This window comes from Mastigoproctus giganteus, chromosome 5, assembly GCF_048544385.1.
Source record: "Mastigoproctus giganteus isolate SK-2022 chromosome 5, ASM4854438v1, whole genome shotgun sequence".
NCBI lineage: Eukaryota > Metazoa > Arthropoda > Arachnida > Uropygi > Thelyphonidae > Mastigoproctus > Mastigoproctus giganteus.
Window position 1 is genome coordinate 62909141 of NC_143579.1, and position 26238 is coordinate 62935378.

Sequence of the window (26238 nt, forward strand, 5' to 3'; positions counted from 1 at the left end):
TTTTTTTCAGAAGAAAATATTGCCACCTTAGATGTAATAACTTTTTTTCTTTTTTTCTTTTAAGTTATTGTATGCTGGAGAAGGTGAGAGTCGAAAGCCAGGAGACACCGCTCATCCACCAGAAATGCAGCTGCCAAAAGATGCAAGTATTTTTTATATGCCTTATCAGTAAATTAAGTCCCATTTCAAACTTGACTTGAATAGTACATCATACCATATTTAGTCTTACTTTTTCTAACATTGATAGTTAACGTTTATAGGTATTAGAAATATTCTGTTATTATAAATGATGCTGTTGTCAATAATTTAGTTAGCATTCATTAAATATATTTTTGACTAAATTTATTTCAGGTATATTCTGAGGCTTGCAAGCTTTACAAATCCCACAGAAATAATTTCTCAAATTATGAAGTAATGAACATAATATGCACAGATGAAATAATGCGAAATTCTTCCCAAAGAAGGGAATATTTCATCAGATTGAAAGTGCTGCTTTGTTTGGTAGTTCAAGCAACAGAAGGTGCAAAACAAAGCAGAGAAAATCAACACAAAGACAAAATTTAAGGTATCAATCAGAAGTTTCAATTGGATCGCTTATCATGCTATAAAAATATGCTTTTAGTGGTCTCCTGTTTTTTTTTTGCATTTACTTATGATGCTAAAGAAAAAAAAATAAATGTCAGTAACCATTCTATTCTATATACTGCAAAGAAAGGAGTAAGAATTAAATAAGAAATTGAATATGCATGACACTGGGTTAGTGGTGGGTGAGCATCAACTACAGTGAATCAAACAATTAAACACTTGACTAAAGTGAGTTTTACAATTGTGTGGATGTTGCATTCCTAGATGGAGAGTCTGGGAAAGTGCAGTCCATGACACGTTTATAGGTAAGGTATGAGTTGTATGTGGAGTGGATATTTCAATGTACACATTGCAATATCCACTTGAGACGTGAATATTCTGATAAGCACTTGTTTTATGGTTGTGGGGACAGCATATTTCCAGATTTCTGTTTCATACAGGATTGGTGGGGAACACTGTTTTCAATGCATCCTAGATTGTGTTGTGGTTAGTCATATAATAGTGTTGCTTGGTGAGCTACTGAATGTGGGTCTTCTCTGTGCTAATTTCCTTTAACTTAAGTACTCTGCCATCTCATTCACACGGTAAATATCCAGTATCAACTAATAGTTTGATATTTACTAAAATATATTCTTGTACTTGTACTCTAGCATGGCCACTAAGTCACAGGAGTGTATGACTGATCATGTAGTAGTCACATGAGCTGGAACCACAGTCAACTCAAATGTGTGTGTGCTACTGCATTTCCACACTTGAGCACTCAGCTACATTGGATTTAACATCAATAAAATAACTTAAGGTAGAAATAAAGGTATCCCACAAATGAGGAGGATCCCTGCATTTGCCCTGATAAGTAATTGAAAATCACTATGTATATACTGTAGGTTGCAATACACTCTCTCTCTCTCTCTACTGAAATTTCAATGTGCACATTGCAATATCAAGATTCTTGACATAAAACAATTAATGTGAAAGTACAATGGTGAATGCATTTGAATTTACTGTGGTTCGATTCCATCTGAACACTGAATATGGTTGATGACAATATACTTGTCAAGTAACTGGTTGTAGACTTCTTTGTAGTTGTATTGGAGTATAAGCAGAACTTTTCAAACGAATGGATTCTGAAATTATACAACTTAAGTCTTTAACGATCCTAACTTTCCAATTCAGAAAGATCGAAATACTTATTTATTGAATACCGACCAGTGCTTGGTTTAGTATTTAACACTATCAGTTTACAAGCAAAACCCAAATTACTATATGGAAAACTTGATAGTTATAACTGGAGTATAAGCATAATAAGTACAGTAAACCCCCGCTATTCGCGGTTTTGTGCATTTGTGGTCGCTGATTTAATATAAAATAAAACCAAAAAAAAAAAGAAGTGAATTTTAAAGCGCCGTGAACATTTTCCGCCATAAAAAAACATGGGCATGGCTAAAATTTTCTTTCCAGGTAAAAAAGCGCTCAGTGGGTGGGGGGAGAGGGGTGACAAAATCGCGAGCGTGGATGTTTCTCGCTAATCCTTCTTCAGTATGTGTTATGCACTTCTCATGGAAAGTTTCGTTTGCTTTTAATTTATATGCTTATAAATTGAATAAACTTATCAATTTATAAATTGATATGCTTAAAAGTGATAAATCTACCATTTTGCAGTGTAAAACAGACTTTTTCTAGTGTGTTAATAGAAGAAAGTGACTTTATTGTGGACAAATTCTTTCTAACCCGTACAAAAATATTGCTACGAATAACAAGGGAAATGTGAAAAGATCAAAGAAGGTGATGACATTAGTGAATAAAATCGAGTTATTAGATAAAATTTCTAATGGTGAAAGTGTCTCCTCAGTGGCAAAACATTATAAAATCAATGAGTCAATGGTACGATCAATCAAGAAATCGGAAGAAAAAATCCCGTAGTGTCCGTGAAAACGCGCTAATTGCTTCAAAAATTTGCTCTGTATCTCGTGATGTTAAATTAGAAAAAAATGGAAAAGGCTTTAAATCTGTGGATAGAAGACGGAACTCATAATAAAATTCCGTTAAGTTCACTCATCATTAGCGAAGAGGCAAAACTCCTTTATCAACACTTTAGCGAAACTGGTGATAACACTGGTGGGATAAGTTTTTTTAGCTAGCAAAGGTGCTGGTTTGAAAGATTTGTTTGAAATTTCTAGAAATATTACATTTAATATTAAATTGTTTCTTATTTTCATTTCGATGCCATATGCTTGCATTTCACTATGTACTGTCTATGTACATAGTCATATTATGAAGGCACATATAATACATACATAGACAAAATTTTAGACTAGTTTTTCTTATATATTTCACTTTGGAGCGGAACCCCTTTATTACTATTGGAGCCATAACTCAGTATTCGTGGAATTTTTCAGGAACGTAACCCCCGCGAATAGCGGGGGTTTACTGTATTGGTGAAACATGCAAAATGAAAGTACCAAGCAAATATACTAGGGAACTAACCTGTGAGAACAGTCTGATAGATATTATCAGTTTACTAATTAAGTTTGATTAAAAACTAACGGTAATAAGCACACATGCTTGCCTACTGTTAAGCATGTGTAGAATTCATTATGAAAAGAGTTAAGTAAATGACAAATGCAGTGATCCTTTAATATCATACTGATTTGTATAAACTTTGGCAAACAAATCAAAAAAATGCACGTAAAGTAGCATAATATCCTGCATAGGAACTACAGCAAAAATTTAATTCATCAAAGCAGATGCCTTATAATACAGATAGCTTGGTGACAGTTTTAATGAACATAGAGAAAATCATTTTATTAAATAATGAAAGAAAAAAAAACAAAAAAAAAAAAAAAAAACTAGCTTATTAACAGAAAATAAGACATTGATATACACAGATGAGCTGAAACATTATGACCACCTATGTAATATGATGTTGGTCCTCCATGTGCAGCCAAAACAGCTCGTACCCATTGAGGCACGGATGCTAAAAGATTTCTAAATGTGTCTTGTGGTATCTGGTACCAACATGTAACCAGCAGATCCTTTAACTCCTGTAAGGTCCGTGGTTGAGATGCTGCAGATCGGAGTTGCTGTTTCAACACAAACCACAGATGCTTGATGGGATTGATGTCTGAGGAATTTGAAGGCTAGGGCAATACCTGGAAGTCTTCCTCATGTTCCGCAAACCAGTCTCGAATAATCCGGGCAGTGTGGCATGGCACATTATCCTGTTGAAACACAGCACAGCCAGAGGGGCAGACCATTTCCATGAGAGGGTGTACCTGGTCAGCAGTGAAGTGTAGGTGGGTGGTAGATGGGTAGATGTCAGGGTGCCCGGTACATGGATGACTGGACCCAGCAGAACATCGCCCAAAGCATGACACCGCTGCCACCGGCTTGAAATCCCATGGTGCATCCAGGCGCCATCACTTCCCTAGTTGAATAACGCACACGTACCCGGTCATCCACGTGGTGCAATAGGAAACGTGATTCATCGGACCAGATGACCTCAAGGTCCAGTTTCGATGCTCACGTGCCCATTGTAGGTGCTGTCCCCATTGAACCATGGTTAGCATGGGCACTCGGAGTGGTCTGGGGCTATGCAGCCTCATTTTCAGCAGGGTTCGATGTACTGTGTGTTGTGGCACATTACTCCCGTCACCAGCATTCCAATTACCAGTGAGTTGCGCCACAGTTGCCCTTCTGTTGCCACATACCATCCGGGAGAGCCCTCACCCACCTCAAGCATCGATGAGCCATGGTTGTCCAACACCTCGCCAGCGGTTCGTGGGTTCCCCCTTCTTGGACCACTTTCGGTAGGTACTAACTATGGTTGACTGTGAGCACCCCACCAGCCGTTCCATTTCGGATATGCTCTGACCCAGTTGTCTGGCCATTACAATTTGGCCTTTGTGAAACTCGCTTAAGTTCGCTGCCTTTCCCATCTGAAGAACAAGAGTAACATTGATTAACGGAGCTCAGTATCAGGTGTTTTTTATACCGTGTCCCAACCCGTTCACCTGTATTTGCTTCGATTTGCATAACGACTCACTGGTCATAATGTTTTGGCTCATCGGTGTACATCATTAAAGAGGATTATAATATTTTCAGTGAATATGGAACACCCAAAGCTCCTCTGAAGAATCCAGGTTTAAAAGTGATGTGTAGTAATTAATTAATTTTTTATTCCTTTTTTTTTTCCTTTTTTCTTTTTTTTTAGGCCACTTATGGAAACATTCCTAATGTTTTTGCTTGAAACTCTTTTTGTGTAGGTATATAAATTTCTTAAGCAAAAACATTAGGAATTTTTCCATTTCACATACAGTACAGTTAAGCATGTTTTGGAAATATATTTTATAACTGTACTGACACTTATGACTGTCAATGCTCTATTTAAATCAGTTTTGCTTATTTATTTAGGTTTTTTTTTTGTTAGTTTAACATTTTATAGTGCAAATTAATACATAATAGTAGAAGCATATACAAGGTATTTGCCCATTAGTGTGTAAAGGCTTAAATGTTTTTTTTTATTGTTCATTTGTTTGTCTTTTATAGCTAATGCAGACTGGTACCATAGAGCATAAAGGTCACGATTTTGTTCCCATAAATTTTCACATGCCCACAACATGTGAAGTCTGTCCACGGCCATTGTGGCATATGTTCCGACCTCCACCAGCCCTTGAATGTCGAAGTAAGTTTTCCAAGAGTTATGTCAGAATTGCAAAATACAGATATTTCATTTTCACTTAATTTATTCTTAATAATATACTAGGAGGCTCCACCCCCTGCTCGCTTTACTCACCAATCCCCGTGCATGCTTTTCTACATAATATGTAGAGGTATGATGGAGTAAGTCAAATCTTTTCTATGTAAAAGACACACCTGTCGAAAAGCACTGGTTGATATCTAATCTAATGTATAAAAGAAAATAGAAAGTATAAGAAAAAACTGTAAAAAGTAAAATTGTGTGAATGTTGAGTGAATGAAAGTTATTATTAATTTCATGTTCTATCTTAGCCTCTTTACTGGACAGATTGATGGCTATGCAGGCCCTCATGGTTATGGAAGTTGACACCATGCTGTAGCTTTTCCTAGCTGGCATGGTGTGGGATGCTGACACTGGCCATTAGGGTAACCCACAAGCCAGTGTGGGGGTTACCCTAATGGTCTGTGTAACTCCCAGGCCACCATGGGACAGAGCTGCAAAAAGCAGGCTCCACCATAAGAATCTCTTTCCCTATGTTCTTTTATTCCTGCCACCTGGGGTGGGTGTCTCCTTCCATCCCCTTTTGCCTGGTGGCTCACTCCACCACCCAATTTCAACTCCCGCCCTCTGGACCAGGATGGGCATACTGTACCAGGGGTTCCCTTACAGTTCCCCCTTTTAAATCAGGTGAGTGCCTCAACACTGCCCCCTCCATTCTCTACCCCCTCCATCCCACCCTCTCCCCATCTTATCTCTCAATTTTCTCCTTTCCAATAATTTGGGGGCTCTCCTTGGATGCCTAGGCTACTGTAGAGCTTTCTTCTCTCCTAATGTGTCCTGTGGCAGTGGTGGAACTGGGGTTGTTAGTGGCTCTCCACAGCCCCCACCTTCCAAAGGCTAAGTGATCAGAGGAACAACATAACCAGTCCTCACTAATACTTCACAAAACACACACCCTGGCCTTATGCAGAGTATTGTTTTTACACTGCGAGTAAAAACGAGGGATTGGACGAGACCCCCAGTGCCGTCAGACAAAAAAAACACTGTCACTGTGATCGATATCTAATCAGAAAATGACCTATGTAATATTTACCTGTGCATTTGTAGTATGCAGCATTTTCAAGGTCGAATAAATTCTCAAGGTCTCCAATTCAGAGCTAGACAAATGATTGGGCTCCATGCAGCAAGTCTATTCAACAATTAAATTGATTTGAAAAGAACATTTGTTTAAGGTAAATGTCCCAATTGGGATAAATGCAATGGAATGGAACAAATTAATTACAGTAATAATGCTATTATTTTGGTCTTGTTTTTCATATTCCCAAATATAGTTGCCCAAATATAGTTGCTGCACATTACCACTCTAGATTTGACTGCAATGGTGTGCACTCCAGTATCAAAATTCAAATTTACTTACAGAACATAAATATTAAAGAGAAAAAATAGTAAAATACCTCATTTTATTATAAAATATAGCATAATATATAGCATAAAATATAGCATTTGGTCCTTGAGGTTGTCACAGACATTCTCTCAGATATGCCAGATGAGCTGTACATGCTACTGGGAGTCTAAAACGCTGATGGAACTGATATTAGGGTGACACTCAAGTCAAGTGGACCCAATTTTGGCGAAGTCCGGACGGTCTGTGACAACCAAATCCTCTGCTTACACCTTCACAATGGTGGGACTGTTAGTAATCCTGGGTATAACCTCCATGCAGGTGTGAACCAACGTCAGCAGGGGTCGAGGTGTGGCGCCCACACCACATGGAGGAATGCCGCCCCTCTATGTTACCAGGCAGTACTAGGTGGTAGATAACTCTCATCAACCGGTGCAGTGCCACCACTTTGCTTATTGGAGGCTTGAAATGGTGGAACACATGTTTAGTCTCTAGAGCTAAACACGAGGTTATGACGAACATCGTGGCAAGATCCAATATTCCTTACCTTTTGAGGGTACAGCTCTAAAACGGTATTCGCAGGCCGGCCGCTAGTGAGTACACCGAAACAAACCCATTTGTAACTCTCTAGGAGGCTTCCGGATCAGCTAGTGTATATTCTTGCTACCTCTACTCTGACAGATAGTGACTGGAGGGAGTCAGAGTAGTGTGTATGTGGGGAGCATTGTCGAGGCCACGTTATGTCAAGGATCTGGGTATATTCTTACCATGTGTACACCATATCCAAAAATTTCATTACTTCATACAGCATGTACCACCCACTTTTTCTTACTATTGAATAGACCATGAATTGTCAAACTAATAGAGCAAGCTTATCTGCGAAAAGATCTAAACCTCCCAAGGACTTCCTAATTCATTTCACAAATATACGTGGTCTCAATTCTAATATCAACGATGTCCATTTCCACTTGCAGTCTGCCAAACCCCATGTACTTTTTCTGACAGAATCTCAGTTATCAGTTGATTCAACTACTGCTCATCTCAGATGTCCAAATTATTTGCTGTACGATTCCTTTCGCCTCAAAGATGGTACTTGTGCATATATCCGTTCTGATATTCTCTGGCTTAAAATCTCTCTACCTCATTGTGTCAAATTCATCTGTTGTCTCTACCATTTTCCCAACTCCACTAATCACTTGGAACTTTAGCATTAGCATTAGTAGAGGCATTTGATGCAAGAAAGCAAGCTTATGCAGCATCAGCCCAAAAAAAAAAAATAAAATAAAATAAATAAATAAATAAAAAATAACCACTTCCACTTCACCCCTCTGTTCGTTCGAAATACCTGTCCAGCTGAGCCTTAAACTTATTTAGGCTATCAACTTCCATGACAAGGGATGGAAGTCTATTCCACCAACCAACCACCCGCTGGCTAAAGGCAAATTTCCTCACGTCTATCCTACATCTGTCTTTTCTCAATTTGAATTTATGACCTCTCAGGTGATTATTCTGAGCAAGAGGAACAATTCCATCAGCATTGAGCATGCTCAAACCATTCAAGGCTTTATACACCTCTATCAGATCACCTCACCGGTGCCTAGTCTCCAGACACTGTAATTTGCAAAACTTAAGCCTTTCTTCGTAAGAGTACTCCTTTGTTCCATTCACTAATCTTGTTGCCCTTCTTTGTACTCGTTCCAGCATCTCTACATCCTTCTTGAAATGAGGCCTCCAGACCTGTATACAGTACTCTAGGTGTGGTCTGACCATTGCCTTATACAAGGGAATAATCATCTCCTTATCCCTGCTAGAAAAATTCCTATATATCATCGACAATACACCATGAGCTACTCTTGCAGCCCATCTGCACTGCTCAGAAAACTTCATATCTGCCTGCACAACCACCCCCAGGTCCCTTTCATTCTCTACCACTGTCAGTTTAGTACCACAGAGTTGATACGTTGCTGTGGGGTTGCTGTTTCTCATATGTAGTACATTTGTCAATGTTAAACTTCATTTGCCACCTCTCAGCCCATCTGCTCAACCTTTCCAGAGCCTGTTGCAGTAGCATAGTGTCAGTAGTGTCCTTGACAACCATGCCAACCTTCATATCGTCTGCAAACTTGGACATTAAGCTTGATATACCATCATCAATATCATTTATAAATACAGAAAACAATAATGGACCGAATACTGAACCCTGAGTGACTCCACTAATAACATTAGTCCACGATGAGCAGTGTCCATTGATTACCACTCTCTGCCTTCTCCCCCTCAACCACCCCTTTATCCATAGCAGCAATTTGCCTCCAATGCCACACTGCTTCAATTTGTGCAGCAGTCTTCCATGTGCAACAGTATCAAAAGCCTTTCTAAGATCCAAGTATATAATATCAAAGTTATTCCCTGCATCCAGTTCTTTTGTGACTGCATCATAGTATCCAATCAAATTGGTCAGGCAAGACTCCCCCTTAACAAAACCATGCTGTGTCTGAGCTATAACTGAAGTCTTGTCTAGATGATCCTGCAGTGCTTCTTTAACGAGTGCCTCCATTAATTTTCCAGGAACAGAAGTTAAACTAACAGGTCTATATTTACTTGTGTCACCCTTTGATCCTCCTTTGTGAATTGGGGTCACATTTGCACATCTCCAGTCCATGGGTACTTCCCCTGAGTCCAAGGAAGCTCTCATAATTATGGCTAAGGGTTTGCTTACTTCCTTTGCTGCCTCCTTTAATATAACTGGATAGATCCCATCCACCCCAGGTGCCTTTCTTGTGTTTATCTTCAACAATTTCTCCTCCACTTTACTCTCAGTTATTACAAGATTATCTATCTTACTGCCAGAGTTGAATACACCTCTGGCATTCCCCTCGCTGAACAACTCATGTGTGAATGTCGATGCAAAATATTCATTCAGTTTGTTAGCTACCTGAGCAGGATCATCAACAGTTGACCCATCGATATCAAGTGGACCAATCTGATTCATCCCCTTCCTTCTAGAGTTTACATAAGTAAAGAACTCTTTGCTGTTTTTCTTTGCATCCCTTGCCAAAGATTTTGCGTAATCTGCCTTCGCCTGCCTAACCTCCTTTGTAACTTGGTTACAGATAAACTTGTATCTATCATAGGCTTCTGTGTCATGTGTTAATTTGTATGTATCCCATGCATTTTTCTTCTCTGCCATATGTTTCATTAGTTTATCTGACATCCACTTAGGCCGAAACCTTGAACAATATTTCTTAGTTGGTATGTAAAGCCTAGTAGCTTCCAAGATAAGTTCTTTGAATGCTTCCCATTTTGAATTTGCTATTGGTAACATCATCATCAGTTGGTCCCACTGTATAGAATTTAAATACTGTCTCAGTCCATCGTAGTCGCCTTTACGAAAGCAATAACCCTTCCCTTTACCCCTAGTGGTAGTTACCTCTTTGAGTAAATCCCACTTCAGCACACTGTGATCACTGCCACCTAGTGGTTCATTTACCTGCAGATTCTTAATGCATGAAGAATCACTACTGATAATCAAATCAAGAGTATTACTCCCTCTAGTTGCCTCCCGAACATGCTGATGTAGAAAACAATCATCCAATAAATCCACAAAAGCCTTGCTAGTGTGTGAGTGACCATCCCCCAAATTCCAGTCAATATCTGGAAAATTAAAATCCCCCATTATAAGACACTCTGATTTACTGGCCCACTCTATTTCCGCGTACAGTTTCTTATTATACTCATCAGAGTCATTAGGCCTATAGCACACTCCTATGCCCTTAAAAGATGATATCCACTCTACAACGTCATCAACCTTTGCCCCTGGCAGACATACCCTGGTCCTGTTCCACCTATCCTTTTTACAAAGCATGTTTCCCGTTTCCCTGACGATAGTCACCAACAACTACTAGTTCCTTTGGGACCAGCGCATCCTGCCTTGGGGGCTGCCGCTGTGTTGCGTGATGACCAAGTGCAAGCTCTGGCATTGGTGTGGGCAGCTGAGAGCTTGATGGGCCCCTCCCTCTTAATCCTTCGAGGGCATCCACCCTGTCCTTCAAGCTCTCATATAGGCCCATAACAATGCTGAGTTGTCGCCTGATTTCCTTTCACTCCTTGCATCGCGCACACACAAAGACATCCCCCATGGCAGTATCATGTCCCGTACCTGACTGTTCACAAACATCAAGCAAGTAGTGCATTTTAATAGGCTGTGATTCAGAGGGCACCCCCCCCCCAGTTCTGCCCTGAGCCACAGCACTCCCATTAGCTTGAGCCTTTTGCTTTGCTGCTCTGGTCAGAGTCCTGATTTCGATTTAATTTCAATTTCAGTACAAAATTAAAACCCTAATCTTATATCTCCACACAGTTATAACGCTATATTTATGTTTCAGTATTGAGTGTTATCTACGAAATCGCTTTATATAACTTCCGTATCAAGTTAAGTATTAATTATTTATTTTTACTAATTATTTATGTTACGTAACCCAAGTCGTTATATGTATAGTGAAAAGTACAATGTAATTGACAATGAAGTTCAACAAGATTAATTATCTGATTAATTTACAATATTCTGTACTATACTATACTATATTAAGCTTATCCTATCTATTATCACATGACAATGTCGGCAGTTACGAACGGTAAACACATGGATTTGATAGAGCTCTTTGATTTCCTCTCTTTGCAACTTGACTTTCTCCAGTCCACCTTTCCTAACAGTGAAGTAATTTTCCTTGGTGATTTTAATGTTCACAACTCCAGCTGGCTTCCGTTTTCTAGCCATACCGACCCAGCTGGTCGAGATACTGAGGCTTTCGCAATTGCTAATGACCTTGCACAGATTGTTCATTTACCTACAAGAATACCGGACAATCCTAATCCGGTCAGATTACTGTTTCAAAACTTCTGATGCGAATGTTTGCTCAGATCGTGTCATTGAAATTATTCTTGTAGTGGAATCCTTTATTCCACACACCACTTTAAAATCTCGTCCTTTATCTAAACCTTGGTTTTCCAATAAATGTGCTAAGGCTGTTCAAGAGAAAAATATTGCATATCGTAATTGGCTTGTTTCTAATTCTTCAGTTTCATTTTCTGCCTACACCAAAGCTCGCAACAATTGTAAAGCAGTTATTAATCGGTCCAAACTAGACTTTGAACAGCTAAAAGTAGAAAATTTGTTTCTTGCTCTAGTGGTAGCCAAGCATTCTGGTCTCTTGCCAAAGCTATTGGCCGCAACTTTTGCCCATGTCTGCTCCCACCTCTGTCCAAACCAGATGGTTCTGATGTCACTTCAGCCAAGGATAAAGCTGACCTGCTAGCATCCCATTTTTCTTCCAACTCATGTATTAATGATCTTGGTAAAACACCTCCCACCATTCCCAACACGATCCATTCAGTGCCTCCTGTAGTCTTCCATCAAAAGGATGTCAGAAGGATTTTGACCAATCTTGATGCTAAGAAAGCTCCAGGTTCCGATGATATTTCTCCACTTGTTCTCAAAACCCGTGCTCCTGAACTTACTACTTTTCTTTGCTGCCTTTTTTCACTTTCTTATTCCAAATGTGTTTTTCCTTCTGCTTAGAAATTGGCTCATATCCAGCCAATTCCTAAAAAGGGTGACAAATCCCTCCCATCCAATTATCATCCTATTGCAATTACTTCTACTCTTTCTAAAGTAATGGAGAAATCAATTAACCGCCAACTCTTAAACTACCTAGAAACTTTTCGTCTGATCAACAATCGCCAGTATGGATTCCATCAGTGTCGATCCACTGGTGATATTCTGGCTTATGTTACCCATTTATGGACTAATTCAATGGAAAGGTTCAGTGAAACACAAGTAGTTGCTCTTGACATCTCAAAGGCTTTCGAGTGTTTGGCATAAAGGTCTTCTAAACAAGCTTCCATCTTATGGTTTGCCAACTGTTTTTAGTAATTGGTTATCCAGTTTTCTCTCTGTGATTGCTCAGTGAGGGTGATTTAGATGGCTCTCTGTCTTCTAACTTCTCCACTAATGCCGGTGTCCCCCAAGGTCCAGTTCTTTCCCCTACTCTTTTCCTCTTGTATATTAATGACCTTCTTTCATTGACTGGAAATCCTATCCATAGGTTTGCCGATGATAGCATATTGCATTCTACTTTCCATTTTGAGAAACCTTGCCCTGCTCAGTCAGCTTCAACTTCTCGAAAATCTGCTATCAATTCCTTAAATGCCGATCTTCAGGTAATTCTCCAGTGGGGCAAAGGCAACTTAGTTGATTTCAACTCTTCTAAAATCAGTCTTGTCTTATATCTCGCAAAAAGCATTCTTCTGCTCCTATGCTTATCTTTAGTGACACTCCGATTTCTAGGCAAAATGATATCTCCTTTGGGGATTACCCTGCCTTCTAATCTCTCTTGGCACAAGCACATTACAAATATTGCTTCCTCTGCATCTAAAAAACTTGGTTTTCTCTTTCGCTCTCAGTGTTACTTTTCTTCCAAACAGCTACTCACTCTGTATAAATAGCAAATCCACCCTGCCATGGAATATTGTTCCCACATCTGGGGTGGTGCTCCCACAACCTCTCTCAGGCTTCTTGATTCCATTCAGAAGAGGGCAGTTAGGTTAATTAATGATTCATCTCTAACAGAGTCTCTCCACTCGTCTACAGATGCATGCCTCTTCTACAGATACTTCCATGGGCACTGTTCTTCTGAATTGGCTTCTATAATTCTCTCTCTCTCTCTTTCAAAACAGTCCGAACACGTGCCGCCACCAGCCAACATCTATTTACTGTCCAACTTCAAACTCGCAGAACCAACTTTTCATCTTCCTCATTTATTCTTTCAACTGCTGTTTTCTGGAACAACCTTCCTTCATACGTATTTCCTGAAAATTACAGTCTACAGAAGTTCAAGTCCAATGTCAACAAATATCTTCTTTCGTCTTCTCAACCTCCAACCCAAGCAAGTTACTAAGTACTATAGGTTCTAATACCTTCTAATACCTCTCATGTTTGGGGTTTACATAAAAAAATAAATAAATAAAAATAATAAACCCTAATATATTTTAAAGTTGTTCAAAACCCTAAGAGCCCACAAAAATATAGAATTTTCAAGATTCGGATTACCACTATAGATAATACAAACCTATGACCTGGATAATCTGTGAGGTTCACCCATAAAACTCAGCAATTGGCTATGTAATAGAAAAATGAAATATGTTGATTCATTTTTTCTATTTAAATTTTAATTTTACTTCAGATAATAAAGAAGAGAACTCAACACCACTCTGAATTGTTGAACAATTCTACATCCTTTCATGAGTGCCTGCCTGGCAACCCAAAGGTCGCGGGTTCGAATCCCAACTCGGGCTTGGATCAAAGTACTGCAAAAACCTTGGGAGGTGCACTATGGCCACAGAAGCTGATGCGCCAACAACTACCAAAAAAAAAAAAAAAAAACCATCCTTTCACGAAGTGATTTATCCTCTCATGAAGTGGAATTCCCCCCTTTTAATATACATTAAAAAATTTTCCTCCTAGTGATATTTATTCAAGTCAATCATGCTGTTTTGTTTGTGATAGTGTAATAAAGTTCAGTGCTATATTTTTATTTGTTTCTTAGCCTTACAAAAAAAAAAAAAAAAAAGCAACAGCAGTTTCTTTTTTCTACAAACATGCCGTCTTGTACTGTGAATTCTCAATACGTTGCAAAGTGAAGATCATGCTAGAGAAATCAGTAACCGGTGCTTGCCAACCATGTAATAATAAAAAATGGGATATAATTTTTTTGTATTCATACTTCATTGAAAAGCATAAAAAAAAATTCATTTTTTAACTTAATGCATATAAATTACTAAAAGGCATGTATAATTAGCCAAATTATATGTGTCCTTTAGTTCCAAACCATTGCAGACTTCTGTAATCACTGCATATCGATCTGATGTCCTTTGTGACAGTATAATAGTTTTTCCGCTTGTCACTCATTTGGAGAGGTCTGTTTGAATACCATTAGAGACTGTAGGATCTTTTAAAGGCCTCCCATTGGGACTATAGTTAGCTGATCTAAGACAGAGGGAGTTGTTTTCTCCTATGAATTATTCTGGGTTTTTTTAACCAGTGCAAAATGGAAAAATTGGCCTGTGAACATGCACTTCTATGGATATAATACACAGTTCAATACAGCCTTAAATAAAATAAAATAAACTTTATACCCTTTTCTGCATTCAAATTTTGATCATGGGGATCGTTCTACTCTCACTGAAAACAGGCCTGTTACTTTGAATAAGGTTTCACTTTATGTTCAGTGTAGAGACAACCATGTAATAATAATACCGTTCTGCAATTCTGCCTAAATTGCTAATATCTTTTTAATTATATGGAATCATCTGAAATATTGAATCTGCTGTACATTTAAAAAACTGAACATTTCCAGAGCAGCTGTTTCGAAGCTTACTGGCTTTCATTAGCTGGTAGGTGATTTCTTTTAGTGAACAGCCAAGTGATCTGAGGAAATAAAACTTCCATTTAAACACATAATTATGTGTACACTTAACAATTATAAGTGGGCTGCATTTTTCCTATACAGTCCAGTTTTTGGACAATTGACATGAGAAGTCAGTAAGCTTCAAATTAGCTGTCTTAGCAGTGTCTCAGATTTTGAAATGTACAGTGGCTATCAGATGATGCTGTACAATTTAAAAAGATATTGGCAACTTAAGCAAAACCGCAGATAATATTACTTGTCTGTAAGTTGAACCAAGCCTTAATGCTGAGTACTTTGCTGCTCTTCACTGGGAGAAAAATGATCCCATAGTTTAAAATTAAAAGCAGTAAAGCATACAAATTTAATTTTACTTCTCTTACTGCATTCAAATGTTCCTGTAATTCTATAGTGTTAATATGACCTTAGATGTTAATGAACTTTATAAATCATAATAATGATAAATGGTCTAATCTAGAGAACAGCTGCAGTATAGCCATCCCCTAGTAACATTATCAAAAAAGGTTGGCGGATTCATGATGTGGTCGGGCAGTCACTCTTTGTATTGACTTTTATGTATCTTGTGTAGGGAGTTTTTCAGTGCAGCAAGATATATTAGCCTTGATTGTCTTGATGAGATCTTTGATTGTTTTAGGTCAATCAGAGATCAGTTCCTTTTAAAATGGACGATGGTGCTACTTTTTTTCCACTCTTCATTGAATAAGGACAGTGTAATTGGAGATGGACTGACTGAAATGGACTGACTAGATATAAACTATAGAAAATGCATGTATGTACTGGGATACATTACTGTTTGGCTCCTCACTCTTCTTGTGCTGCTATCTCAAAAGATGCCAGTATGGATAATTTATGCTCATCGCTATGACATTCAGAACAAGAGGGCACATATTGTGCTAGAAGATAGCATATTCTAACATGGCAGTACTGAGTATTTTTGCATTATTTCAGGGATGTCTACCAAAATTTCCACATTCCATTTTCTGATTTTTTTTTTTTTTTTTTTTTTTTCATTTGTTGCCAGTTTGCAACCCCACTCGTGTGCATTGCTACTTCTCTGGAGGTGTAAATTTTTCTGATTAATTAGAATTCCTGCCACAGTATATCCTCATAATTCAATATCAGATTGTTTGAAATATGACATATATGACATTCCCTGACTAATGACATATGGTTTTATTTTCATTTTATTACATATAATTGGAAATACATTTGGAATGAAATTTGAAGTCTGAATTGGGTTCTCACAAATGATGGGTCCCATGATTTGGGAATAGCTTGTCTAATTCAGAAAGACTGCCAAAACCAATAGTCAAACATTGTTATATCAAAATTGAATAAAGTGTAACAAAAATTGGCTAGTGTACAATATAGCATATCTATTCGTTATCTTTAACTTTTAATTTCTATTAACTTCTCCAATTCTTGGGGAAGTTAATAGAAATTAAAACATGGAATCACAGAGAATCTATGTTGTTCTTCTAATTTGCAATACAGGCTTACATGTAATCCATTTTGTTCACACCACCAAAATCAAAATACACTTTGCTCACTAATGATACAAAACAAATAATATCCCAATACAGGTGCTGAATATTTTCCTTTAAGTCACTGCACATTGTATGTTCTATGAGAGAAAATGTCAGAATGTACCTCAGATGAAAAATACTTCACATTTGAAGATTTAAAAAAATAATAACAATTATCTTAAAGAGTTCACAATAAGGTATGTGAAAATTTTTAAAATTTATTGAAGATAATGACAAAGACTGAGTTTCTTTTTTGCTGCCATACTAGTTGTGGTGCTTGTGGTAGGTTGTTTATTATGTATAATTATGCATACTTGTTAAAGAGAGCATATTCATATTATGGGATATTATATGCTGTTGAATATTTTGTAACCCATACAAAAAAGGATATTTCCCTTTTTTGCAGTCACTTATTCAGTAACCTCACTTTACATGAACAGCTCTGCCAGTTACAACCACCACATAAGCTGGTCATAGAGTGCTTGTGTGAGCAGATGATCAGTTTGAAATTACTTTAGAACAATTTAGAGTGGGAAGGGAGGGTGGGGGAAAGAGAGAGTGCCCAGAGTGTTGGATTACATCTAGAAAACACATTCTTGATTATATTTGTAAAATTTTACCACGGTGGTTTGGTTTTTGAGCATGTCAGTAATTCCACAAATATTTCATAAACATCCATTTTTCATATGTACTCACACAGGACATTCTGTCTACCACTTTCAGCTGTTCTGAAGTGACATCTGAAGTTTACTTAATTGATGAGAGTAGTTTGCACTAGTTTATGAAGTTTACTGTAAGCAATAGCAATAAAAGAGAAATTCACCCATTTTTGCATGTATCGCAAGTATTAAGCAGCAAATAACAGCCCAAGAAATGGATGCTCTCTCATTAGCAGATATGTACAGTTATACATAATAAACAACATAGCACTTTTTTAATGTACAGCTTGTATTCATCAAGCTGTATGACTAGTATGATACAGCAAAAATGAGACTTGGAAACTTTTATCATCATAAGGAAGTAAAGATTGAGTGAATGAGCTGTCCTCTAAGAGTAATTAATTGAATTTCTCCATAGTACAATTTTTATCTTTCTTATGTTGACTAAATTAGCGTATTAATCATCTATTCACAAGTGTCTTCCATTAAAAACTAAAATATCCTTAACATTTTAAATGAGAATTATAATTCTTTACGGTGTTAATAAGAGTATCTGACTGAAAATTTCTCTTGATTAATATTGACATGTTCTTACCTTGTACACATTTTGAACCTATTTAAATCAAAACTGACATATCTTAGTCCATTAAACTTCTAATTAACCAAGTTTACTGTATTGCCATTTTTGTATTTATTGCTTAAATTTTGAACTTGAGTGTAAGAAAAAATATGCATGTATGACAAAAATGTACTTAGGATTCCTAGGAATAGTATAAGATTTACAGTATCATTCTTATTACATGAAGTTAGACTATGGGACAAGTGAGAATTCATGATATTCTTCTTATTTAGCTAAGAGCTTAATACCTAGAAAAATATTTTCTAATAGGGTGCAGAGTAAAGGTTCACAAGGAACATTTGGATAAGAAAGAAGAAGTCATAGCTCCATGTAAAGTAAATTATGACCCAAACTCTGCAAGAGAATTGCTGTTGCTGGCCAGCAGCGAAGAAGATCAGAGAATGTGGGTAACACGGCTTCGTAAAAAAATTGAAAAGTGTGGTTATGCAGCTCAGCAAGAGACAAGAGGATCTCCTAGGTAAGTTTTATTTCATTTGAAAACAAAAATATTGACACTTGCATTAATATTTTACACTTAATTATGGTATATTAAAAAAAAAAAAAAAAAAGGGAGGGGGGAAGAAAGAAAGAAAAAATAAGGTTGAAATGCATTACCCAATTTTAGCTCAAGAAGGTGATAGTGTAATGAACTAACACAGCTGTCTTTCTAACTAATCTGTTAGGAATTTTAAAAATTTATGATTAAAGTAATAAAAATGAAATGGAGAGAGACTCTTTCTACACACAGGTGTTTCAAAGACTATTGATCCAATTTCCTGGGTGAAGCCACAGTTTCAAGAGAAAGGCAGCTCCACCCTACTCTCCTGATCTAGCACCAGTGGACTTTCCTGGGGTGAAAACTGCCCTCAGAGGAAAAAGATTTCAGGATGTTGAGGACATAAAGAAAAATGTAACCGCTGAACTGAACATCTTTTTGGACACTTTCACTGACTCTTTTCAGAAACTTTTAGAATGGTGTAATAAGTTTATTCAGTTAGTTGGTGATTACTTTTGATAAAAATAAAACTGTTTTTGGGCTCCTTCACTTTGTTTTTGTTTTATTCCACCAGTCTGGGAACTTTTCCACTCCTTGTATGTTGAAGAATTTTATGCGCAAATTTATTTTACTATTGGCTTTCAAATTTTACACTGTCATTTTTGATAATAATTACCATAACAGACTGAACCATAAGGATGAGTCTGACTTTGTCACAGGCAAGATTGTGGTGAGTCTGAAATAAGAGAAGGGTCTGTTCTTTTGCTAAGTAAGAAGTATTTTGTACTGCCTATGACTACACAGTGCAAAAGTTCCATATGAAAAATGTTCTTATAAATGCTGAGGTAGTACAAATTTCATTTGGGTGCATCTTTTTCAAATTTAAAATTTTTTATGAACCAGTTTCCAGTGTCATTAAAGAAAATAAATAAATGAAGCACTGGTTATTTTGTAGAATCAGTTCTGTCAGTTTCAGTGTGAGAATCTACCAGACACTTATGAAAGAAGAAAGAAGTGATGCACGGTGGTCATTGTTTGGGGAATGTAGTTTGTTACTTGGCTTCCTTACTGTTTGTAATTTTTATTCATGATTTTGGAGTAGGTATTTTAATGTCAAAGGTTTTTGATGATGCAATGGTGAATAGGATAGTTAATGATGGTATTCAGTGTATTCTGCTTTAACAAAACTGGCATAAGCTATTCAGGTGGATTGAAAAATATCATTTGAAGTTTGGCACTGATAAATGTAAGCTGTTGTAGGCAGTGGTAATATAATATATACCCACACACCGGCCAAAAAACGTGAACATTTTATTAAGACTGTCACAGACAGAAGAAATGTAAATAACTGCAAATAGATGCAAAGAAAACTGATGTGTAATGATGACATTTTGCCTCGCCGAGTATAAAGACTGCACAGGCTGTTCAACTGCAGTAATCTGAAGCCAGAATGGGGAAAATGCATGGTCTATCAAGGCATAACTGGTTTCCCAAAAGCATCCATCTGAAAGGTTTTTAATTACTTGAAAGCAAGTGGTTCTTCCACATATCAAAGACGTAAGTGTGGCAGAAAACAGTATTTCAAAAGTGAAGCCGTTGTACTCTAAAGAGGATGTACCAAAAATAGGACCACCAGTGTGCAGAAAATAACATCTGAATTCAACGAATCCCAGAACGGCCCTATTTCAGCCCATAACATGAGCAAAGAATTGGAGAAATTGGGTATTGGCAGTCATCTGCCTATTCAGAAGTCATTAGTTTCAAATAAAAACAGAAAAATCTGCTTGCAGTGACACCTGTAACATTGTGGTTTAGACAGTGGAATAATGGAAGAAAGTCGTGGTCAGACGAATCACAATACACTTTGGTTTGCACTGATGGCAGGCAGAGAGTATGGCGAGAACCTCATTAAGCGATAGACCCTGCTTGCCTTGTTAAGGCAATCCAAAGACTGGAGGGTGCTACCATGGTATGGGAAATGTTTTGTTGGCACGGATTGGGTCCGTTGATACTGGTGGAAGGCCAAATGTCATCCAGCGAGTACATGAATTTTGTATCAGATCTACTTGCATCCTGCAATGTTATACTTTTATCCTAAAGGTGATAGCCACTTTATGGATGACAATGCTACAGCATATCATACCAGAGTCATGCAAGAATGGTTCGGAGAATGTGACATAGATTTCCACTATCCTCTCTGGGCTCCACATTCACCTGATCTCAATCCTATTAAGAATGTATGGAGTATGCTGGAGAGAGCTATTCATCAACAAAGTCCTCTTCCTTCAACTTTGTCATAGCTATGTGATATTCTGCTTTAAGAATGGTTACAGTTAGAGTGCACTAAATCACCTTATAGAATTTTTGCTGCACTGCACACTTGCTGTTATTCAAACCAAAGACAGCCCAATTCATTTTTTTTTTTTGGCCAGTGTGTGTATTATTTGGATAGCACAAAACTGAAGTCGATAATGAAAAAGGTCTTGGAAAGTAATTAAAGCAAAGTGACGCTGAATTAGTTTTTGAACTTTTAGAACTAATAAAAGAGGTTATTCAAACAAGCAGTCTGGGTTTTAAACAAAGTGGTAAAGCAAGTAAAAGTTTAGGGAATTCTGTGATTCCTCAGGGAGTTCTATTCTAAAAAAAAATGAAGGATTTCATAAAACTGTCATTAGACAGTTTTAATGCCTAAAAAAATTGTAACCCTATGTAGCCTGGAGAAAATACAGCATGCTAAAGAATGTTAAACAGATGAAGATGAGAGTTCCTTTGCATAATTTTTAAAGCCTGTTCACATAAGCCAAAACTTCAGAGGAAAGCAAGTCTAACATTTTGTTTTACTGAATATTTTAATTTTCTTATAATGATGTAAACACTGAACTAAATAGGTTAATACTAAATATTATATAGTTATTGTATCAATAACTGCATCAGATAGGATAATAACAAAATATGGTCTGATTTTGGATATTCAGGAATAAATTTTGCATTTTATTTTTGGGAAAATAACCTTTGATATATGTTTCACTTAACAACCATCCTCCATGGAATGGAGGATGGTTGTTAAATCTAAGGACTTGTTATTAGATTGATGTGGTATACAAACATTACTATTTTTGCATGAATTTTCCCAATAAAAGAACTTATGTTTATATTTCAGGGCTTCCATGCGGTCAACTCACAAGTTCCAACCTCAAAAAGCTGCCACTTTACCCTCAGGTGCTCTCTCTAGTGCCAGCAGAAAATAGACAGTGCCAATCCACTAGATTGGGAGGCCCATTGTATATTATATTTTGTGTTAAACTACATTTCTTCCGTGCACCAAGTTCCCCCCCCTCCTCTTTTTACTTCATTAGATTTTAAACATGAAATATTTAGAATTCCATTGACTATGTGGCTTCCATGTACAGTATTACAAAGTGAAATGCCAAATTAATCGAAAATTCCTTTAATGCCATATGTTGAATTTAATAAAGCAGTTTAAATGAAAAAAGGGTTAATCATTGTACACTTTTAATAGATCTAATGTCTTAGCTAAGTAAATTTCTTGCCGTTTTGGTCTGAGAATTTATATTTGACTGAAAGTGATATGGTTTTAGTAAATTCTTAACTTTTCCTAGATTTACTGATTTCCAGTTATTATATAATCCAAGGAGCAAGTTGAAATATTTTGTTTTGTACTATTAGATTACAGTGAATTCCTGACTGTGCTGTATGCCACTAAGACTCTCCTCTACTCAACATGATACTTTTAAAACTCCTGATACAACTTTTTTTTCTTTCTTTTTCTCCAGTCCTTAGCAAATAGTTTAAATTTTTCTTATAACATTCTAGATTTTTTTGATCTTGACATTCTCAGAAGCATTATTATTATTATTATTATTATTTATTTTATTTTTTTTTGTTTTGTCATCAGAGATCAAATATTTTTGTATAACTATAATGTTTCGTTTTGCTTCTATGTCTTTCACAGCACACAAACAAACCAGTATATGCATTAAGGTTTGTATGTAGGGACCATCATATGTGTGATGTGAATAAAGCAGAACATTTTTGTATTTTCATTAAAAGTCAGGGTAATTTGAAGTATTCCTCAAATTCAAGAATATATGAAAAAGAAATTTAAAATCTACAGTATATACATATCTAAAAAGCACTGGAATATATGTATCTTCATAATAAAAGCTATTTGCAGATTCATCCATCCCTTCCTCCAATTTTTCTGTAAGTTTAAGCAATAAATTTGTGTTTGAAAGATGTAATAATAATTTCTTCATCAATGTGTTGTGAGAAGAACATTAAATGGTTGTTCAAGATGAATTAATTAAATGTAAATAATACTAATTAAACATGAATTGTTGTTATCAAGTGAATTTTAATTTGCAAAAAAAATATTACATTAAGTAAATGAAACTGCTACACAATTCAACTACTTAATAATTGGCAATGTTTCTGGACATCATATTGAATCCTTGGTTCAATATAGGTTTGAATGGGTTCAATATAGGATCTTGAAACTATCACAAATTATTTAATAGTTCTGTTGTGCATAAGTTTAACTTACTTAATGTAATACTTTTTACTCAAAATTTGCTTGATAACATCAATTCACATGGTTTAACTAGTCTTATTTTGCATATAATTAATTCTTTCATCAATCGTGTGAAATTTAATATATTTAGAAATACAGTATAACCATGATAAGTTGTTATTGCATTAAGTAGTCAGGTGTTTTGGATCTTACTTTATATTATATATTCTTCAGATCATATTTTTAGCTATCTTTAAAAACTAAAATCACCTTTACTCTTAATTAGTGCTATTCAAATAAGGCATTAATCAAGAGCAAAGGACGACATTCAAACAAAAAGCTTTTAAATGCATCTTTCTGCATTTTTTTCATAAATTAAAACTCACATTACTAATTTAAAAAATTGAACACTCATTAACATCTTAAAGATGTTCCACATGCTTTTGTGAATACATACTCTTTATTCTGTGTGAAGTAATTCAATTGCAGACATGTAGTAAGTAATGTGCTTGTTTAAAGGTTATGCACATCGCATGTTGAAATCTTTACAATTCCAGAAAAAAATTTATGGCTCATTAAGTGAGTAATAATATCTGGAGTATCACCCCTTATTAATTTTAATGGAAAGGATTAAAAAAATAAGGATTCATTAAATATTATGTTTATTCAGAATTATGCCAACACAAATTTTAGTAAATCTACTAAATTTTATATGATTTTTAAAAACAAAAATAAGCAAAAATAATCTATAATTATAATAATGAATTTATTTTAATTTTCTGTTTTCTAATGGCAGGCAACTGATGTGCTTCTGACAGCTTCATATCTTATTGGTTTGTCCACTTATGACAATTTAAGCTTGGTATAAATTACATTTTTTTTTTTTCTGTTCATTGTAATATCTTACACTGAACAATATTTCCATTTAGGAGTTTTTTTTCCCCCATCAGAGACTTTCTTTCTTAATTCTTCTGATGTTTATAATGAAACAGGCTACTTTTTTTTGAAATTTTTGGTATTAGAGTCAACACAGGAAGGAAATTTAGAACAAAATTTGTTTAGGATTTTTTAATCTTGCAAATAATTTTCAAATGACTGTATCAATATTAACAAAGTAAAAATATATAATTTAGTTTTAAAGTTTTATTTTTAAGGAGTGTAACAATCATGTCATTGTCTAACACAACTCTGAAAATTCAACATTGCATGTCTTGCAATAAATGCTATCAGAGAATTGCAGAATACCTTTTTTAGCATGCATCACATGCCTCAAAATTTTACACTACACAATAATAATTTTTTCTGCTTGAAAGTGATTTGGAGACACATGACAACCCTCCTCCCTATTTCAAGTAAAATTATAGTGTATTATATTAAAGTTGGACAGAATCTCTTTGACTTTTTAAAGTTAATAAATATTGACACTGCTAATAGGCATTTCTTTTATATTATACAGATGTTCGATCCTTGTTGCTTATTGAACTTATTCAATCTCTCTCTCTCCATTTATCATTCATAATTAAGAATTAGCCGGAGGTAATATTTTAACTTTAACATTTGGTAATTTGTTATTATATGATGTGCAGTTAATTATAGTATGAAAACTTTAGATATAAATATCAGTTTTTTTAACACACACACACACATCAAATTATACTGAAATCACATCCAAATTTCTTGGTTCAACTTTTTTGTTTACTGTTATTAATTTTCTTTCTTTCTCATCATCAAAGTATATAAAAATGTATGAAATCATTGTAAGGCAGCACAAGACACGTATCCATTTGCATACAAAGTTTCATTTTCAAATGGAACTCTGTATAACAATACTAGTATACTTATATTCTTCATTTTCTATTTGATTTATTACAGCAGCTCTTTTATTTTGTTGTAATATTAGTTTTAAACATAAAACTGCTTTTTTAAAATTATCTGAAACAGTATTGAAATAATGGAAGTAAGTATTCAAATAAAAAAAAAGTAAAGTACCTCCAAGAATTGCTGAATTTGCTAACAGTCTTTTATGATATTTAAATCCATTTTACTAAATTACCATTTCCACTGAAGGCAATGTTATGGTTTTCTAAGTAACAACTTATCAAAGTTATATTGTATATGTTAAAATGGTAAGATGTTTGTGTAATTCCATTTATGACATATTTATTCCAAATGAAAAATTTTAGGTATACAAAAAAAGTCATTTTATTATGTTTTAAAACCAAAAACTTTGATATGTAGTATAATATATTTTTATACTTTTATCTTCTGTTGTTCTACATTGATCTTTTTCTGATGACTTTTACTGTGGACTTTTGTTTCAGAGACTATTCTGATATCTAATTCTGTATATTGGATTACTTTTCATTTGTACAATGTTACCTTGTGCATGTTAGAAGCTCTATTTTATTGTCATAAAGTGGAACATCTGAGAACGTAAGACCATGTTGAAGCTATTTAATTATAATCCGTCCAACCTGTTATTACCTTGAGAGGAGAAACCAAGAATTGAGAATACTGAAATGTTATTTGCTCATAATCAATAATGGCATTAACTTACAATTGAATGTTGATAAATATATTCAGATATTCTAAAATAAGGTATTTTAAAATTGTTTAAACTGTTAAATATCTGTTAGCTAAATCTTTATGGCGGTGATGATGTTAAGCTCTTATGGTGGAGAAATTATTAGTTTCAAATCAGTGTAAGTATTTTTTTGTTTTTTTTTAACAATTTTTATACCAGTTTTCTCTTCCCAGAAATTGAATTTTAAAATCTAGTACTTTACTGAAATACATTTTTAAAAACAGATGGTGTGAAATGAATTTTCCCTTATTGTTTGCTACATTTGTTTGCAAAAGTTTTATTACGGATATTGTGATTACTGTGATTTACGCAAGGTGTCTTTATGATATTAGTGAATTTGTACTTAATGTGATGTACTGTATTGTATTGCTGCAGCTGAAGCTCAAAGTTGTGCCTCTACCCAGTATTTGCTGAAAAGCTCATTTCGTGTGTCATTTCAATGCTGCATTGTATATATATAAATATATGGCATTTTCTTTGTGTATATTCACTCAGACACAAGTTTTGTTTTTTTTTTTTAAGAAAGGCATTTATAATATGTTCCACTTTGTAATATAAGGAAAGAGCAGCCTTTTATAATATTCAATTCCTAAAGGAAGAGAACCATATTTATTACTTTCTCATTTTATGTATACTTTTGTCCTGTGTTGAGTAAAATTA

General features: G+C 35.5%; 1 protein-coding gene across 1 annotated transcript in view; it reads left to right on the forward strand.

Annotated features, from left to right (window-relative positions):
- Rok (Rho associated coiled-coil containing protein kinase) overlaps positions 1-21791 on the forward strand; it is a 403168-nt gene extending 381377 nt beyond the window's left edge. The window contains exons 32-35 of the mRNA XM_090374570.1: positions 65-146; positions 5153-5266; positions 18238-18445; positions 21624-21791. Of these exons, the coding sequence (XP_090230696.1) occupies positions 65-146; positions 5153-5266; positions 18238-18445; positions 21624-21711 (492 nt within the window). The 3' untranslated portion in view covers positions 21712-21791. The remainder of the gene's footprint in view (positions 1-64; positions 147-5152; positions 5267-18237; positions 18446-21623) is intronic.
- The last annotated feature ends 4447 nt before the right edge of the window (positions 21792-26238 follow it).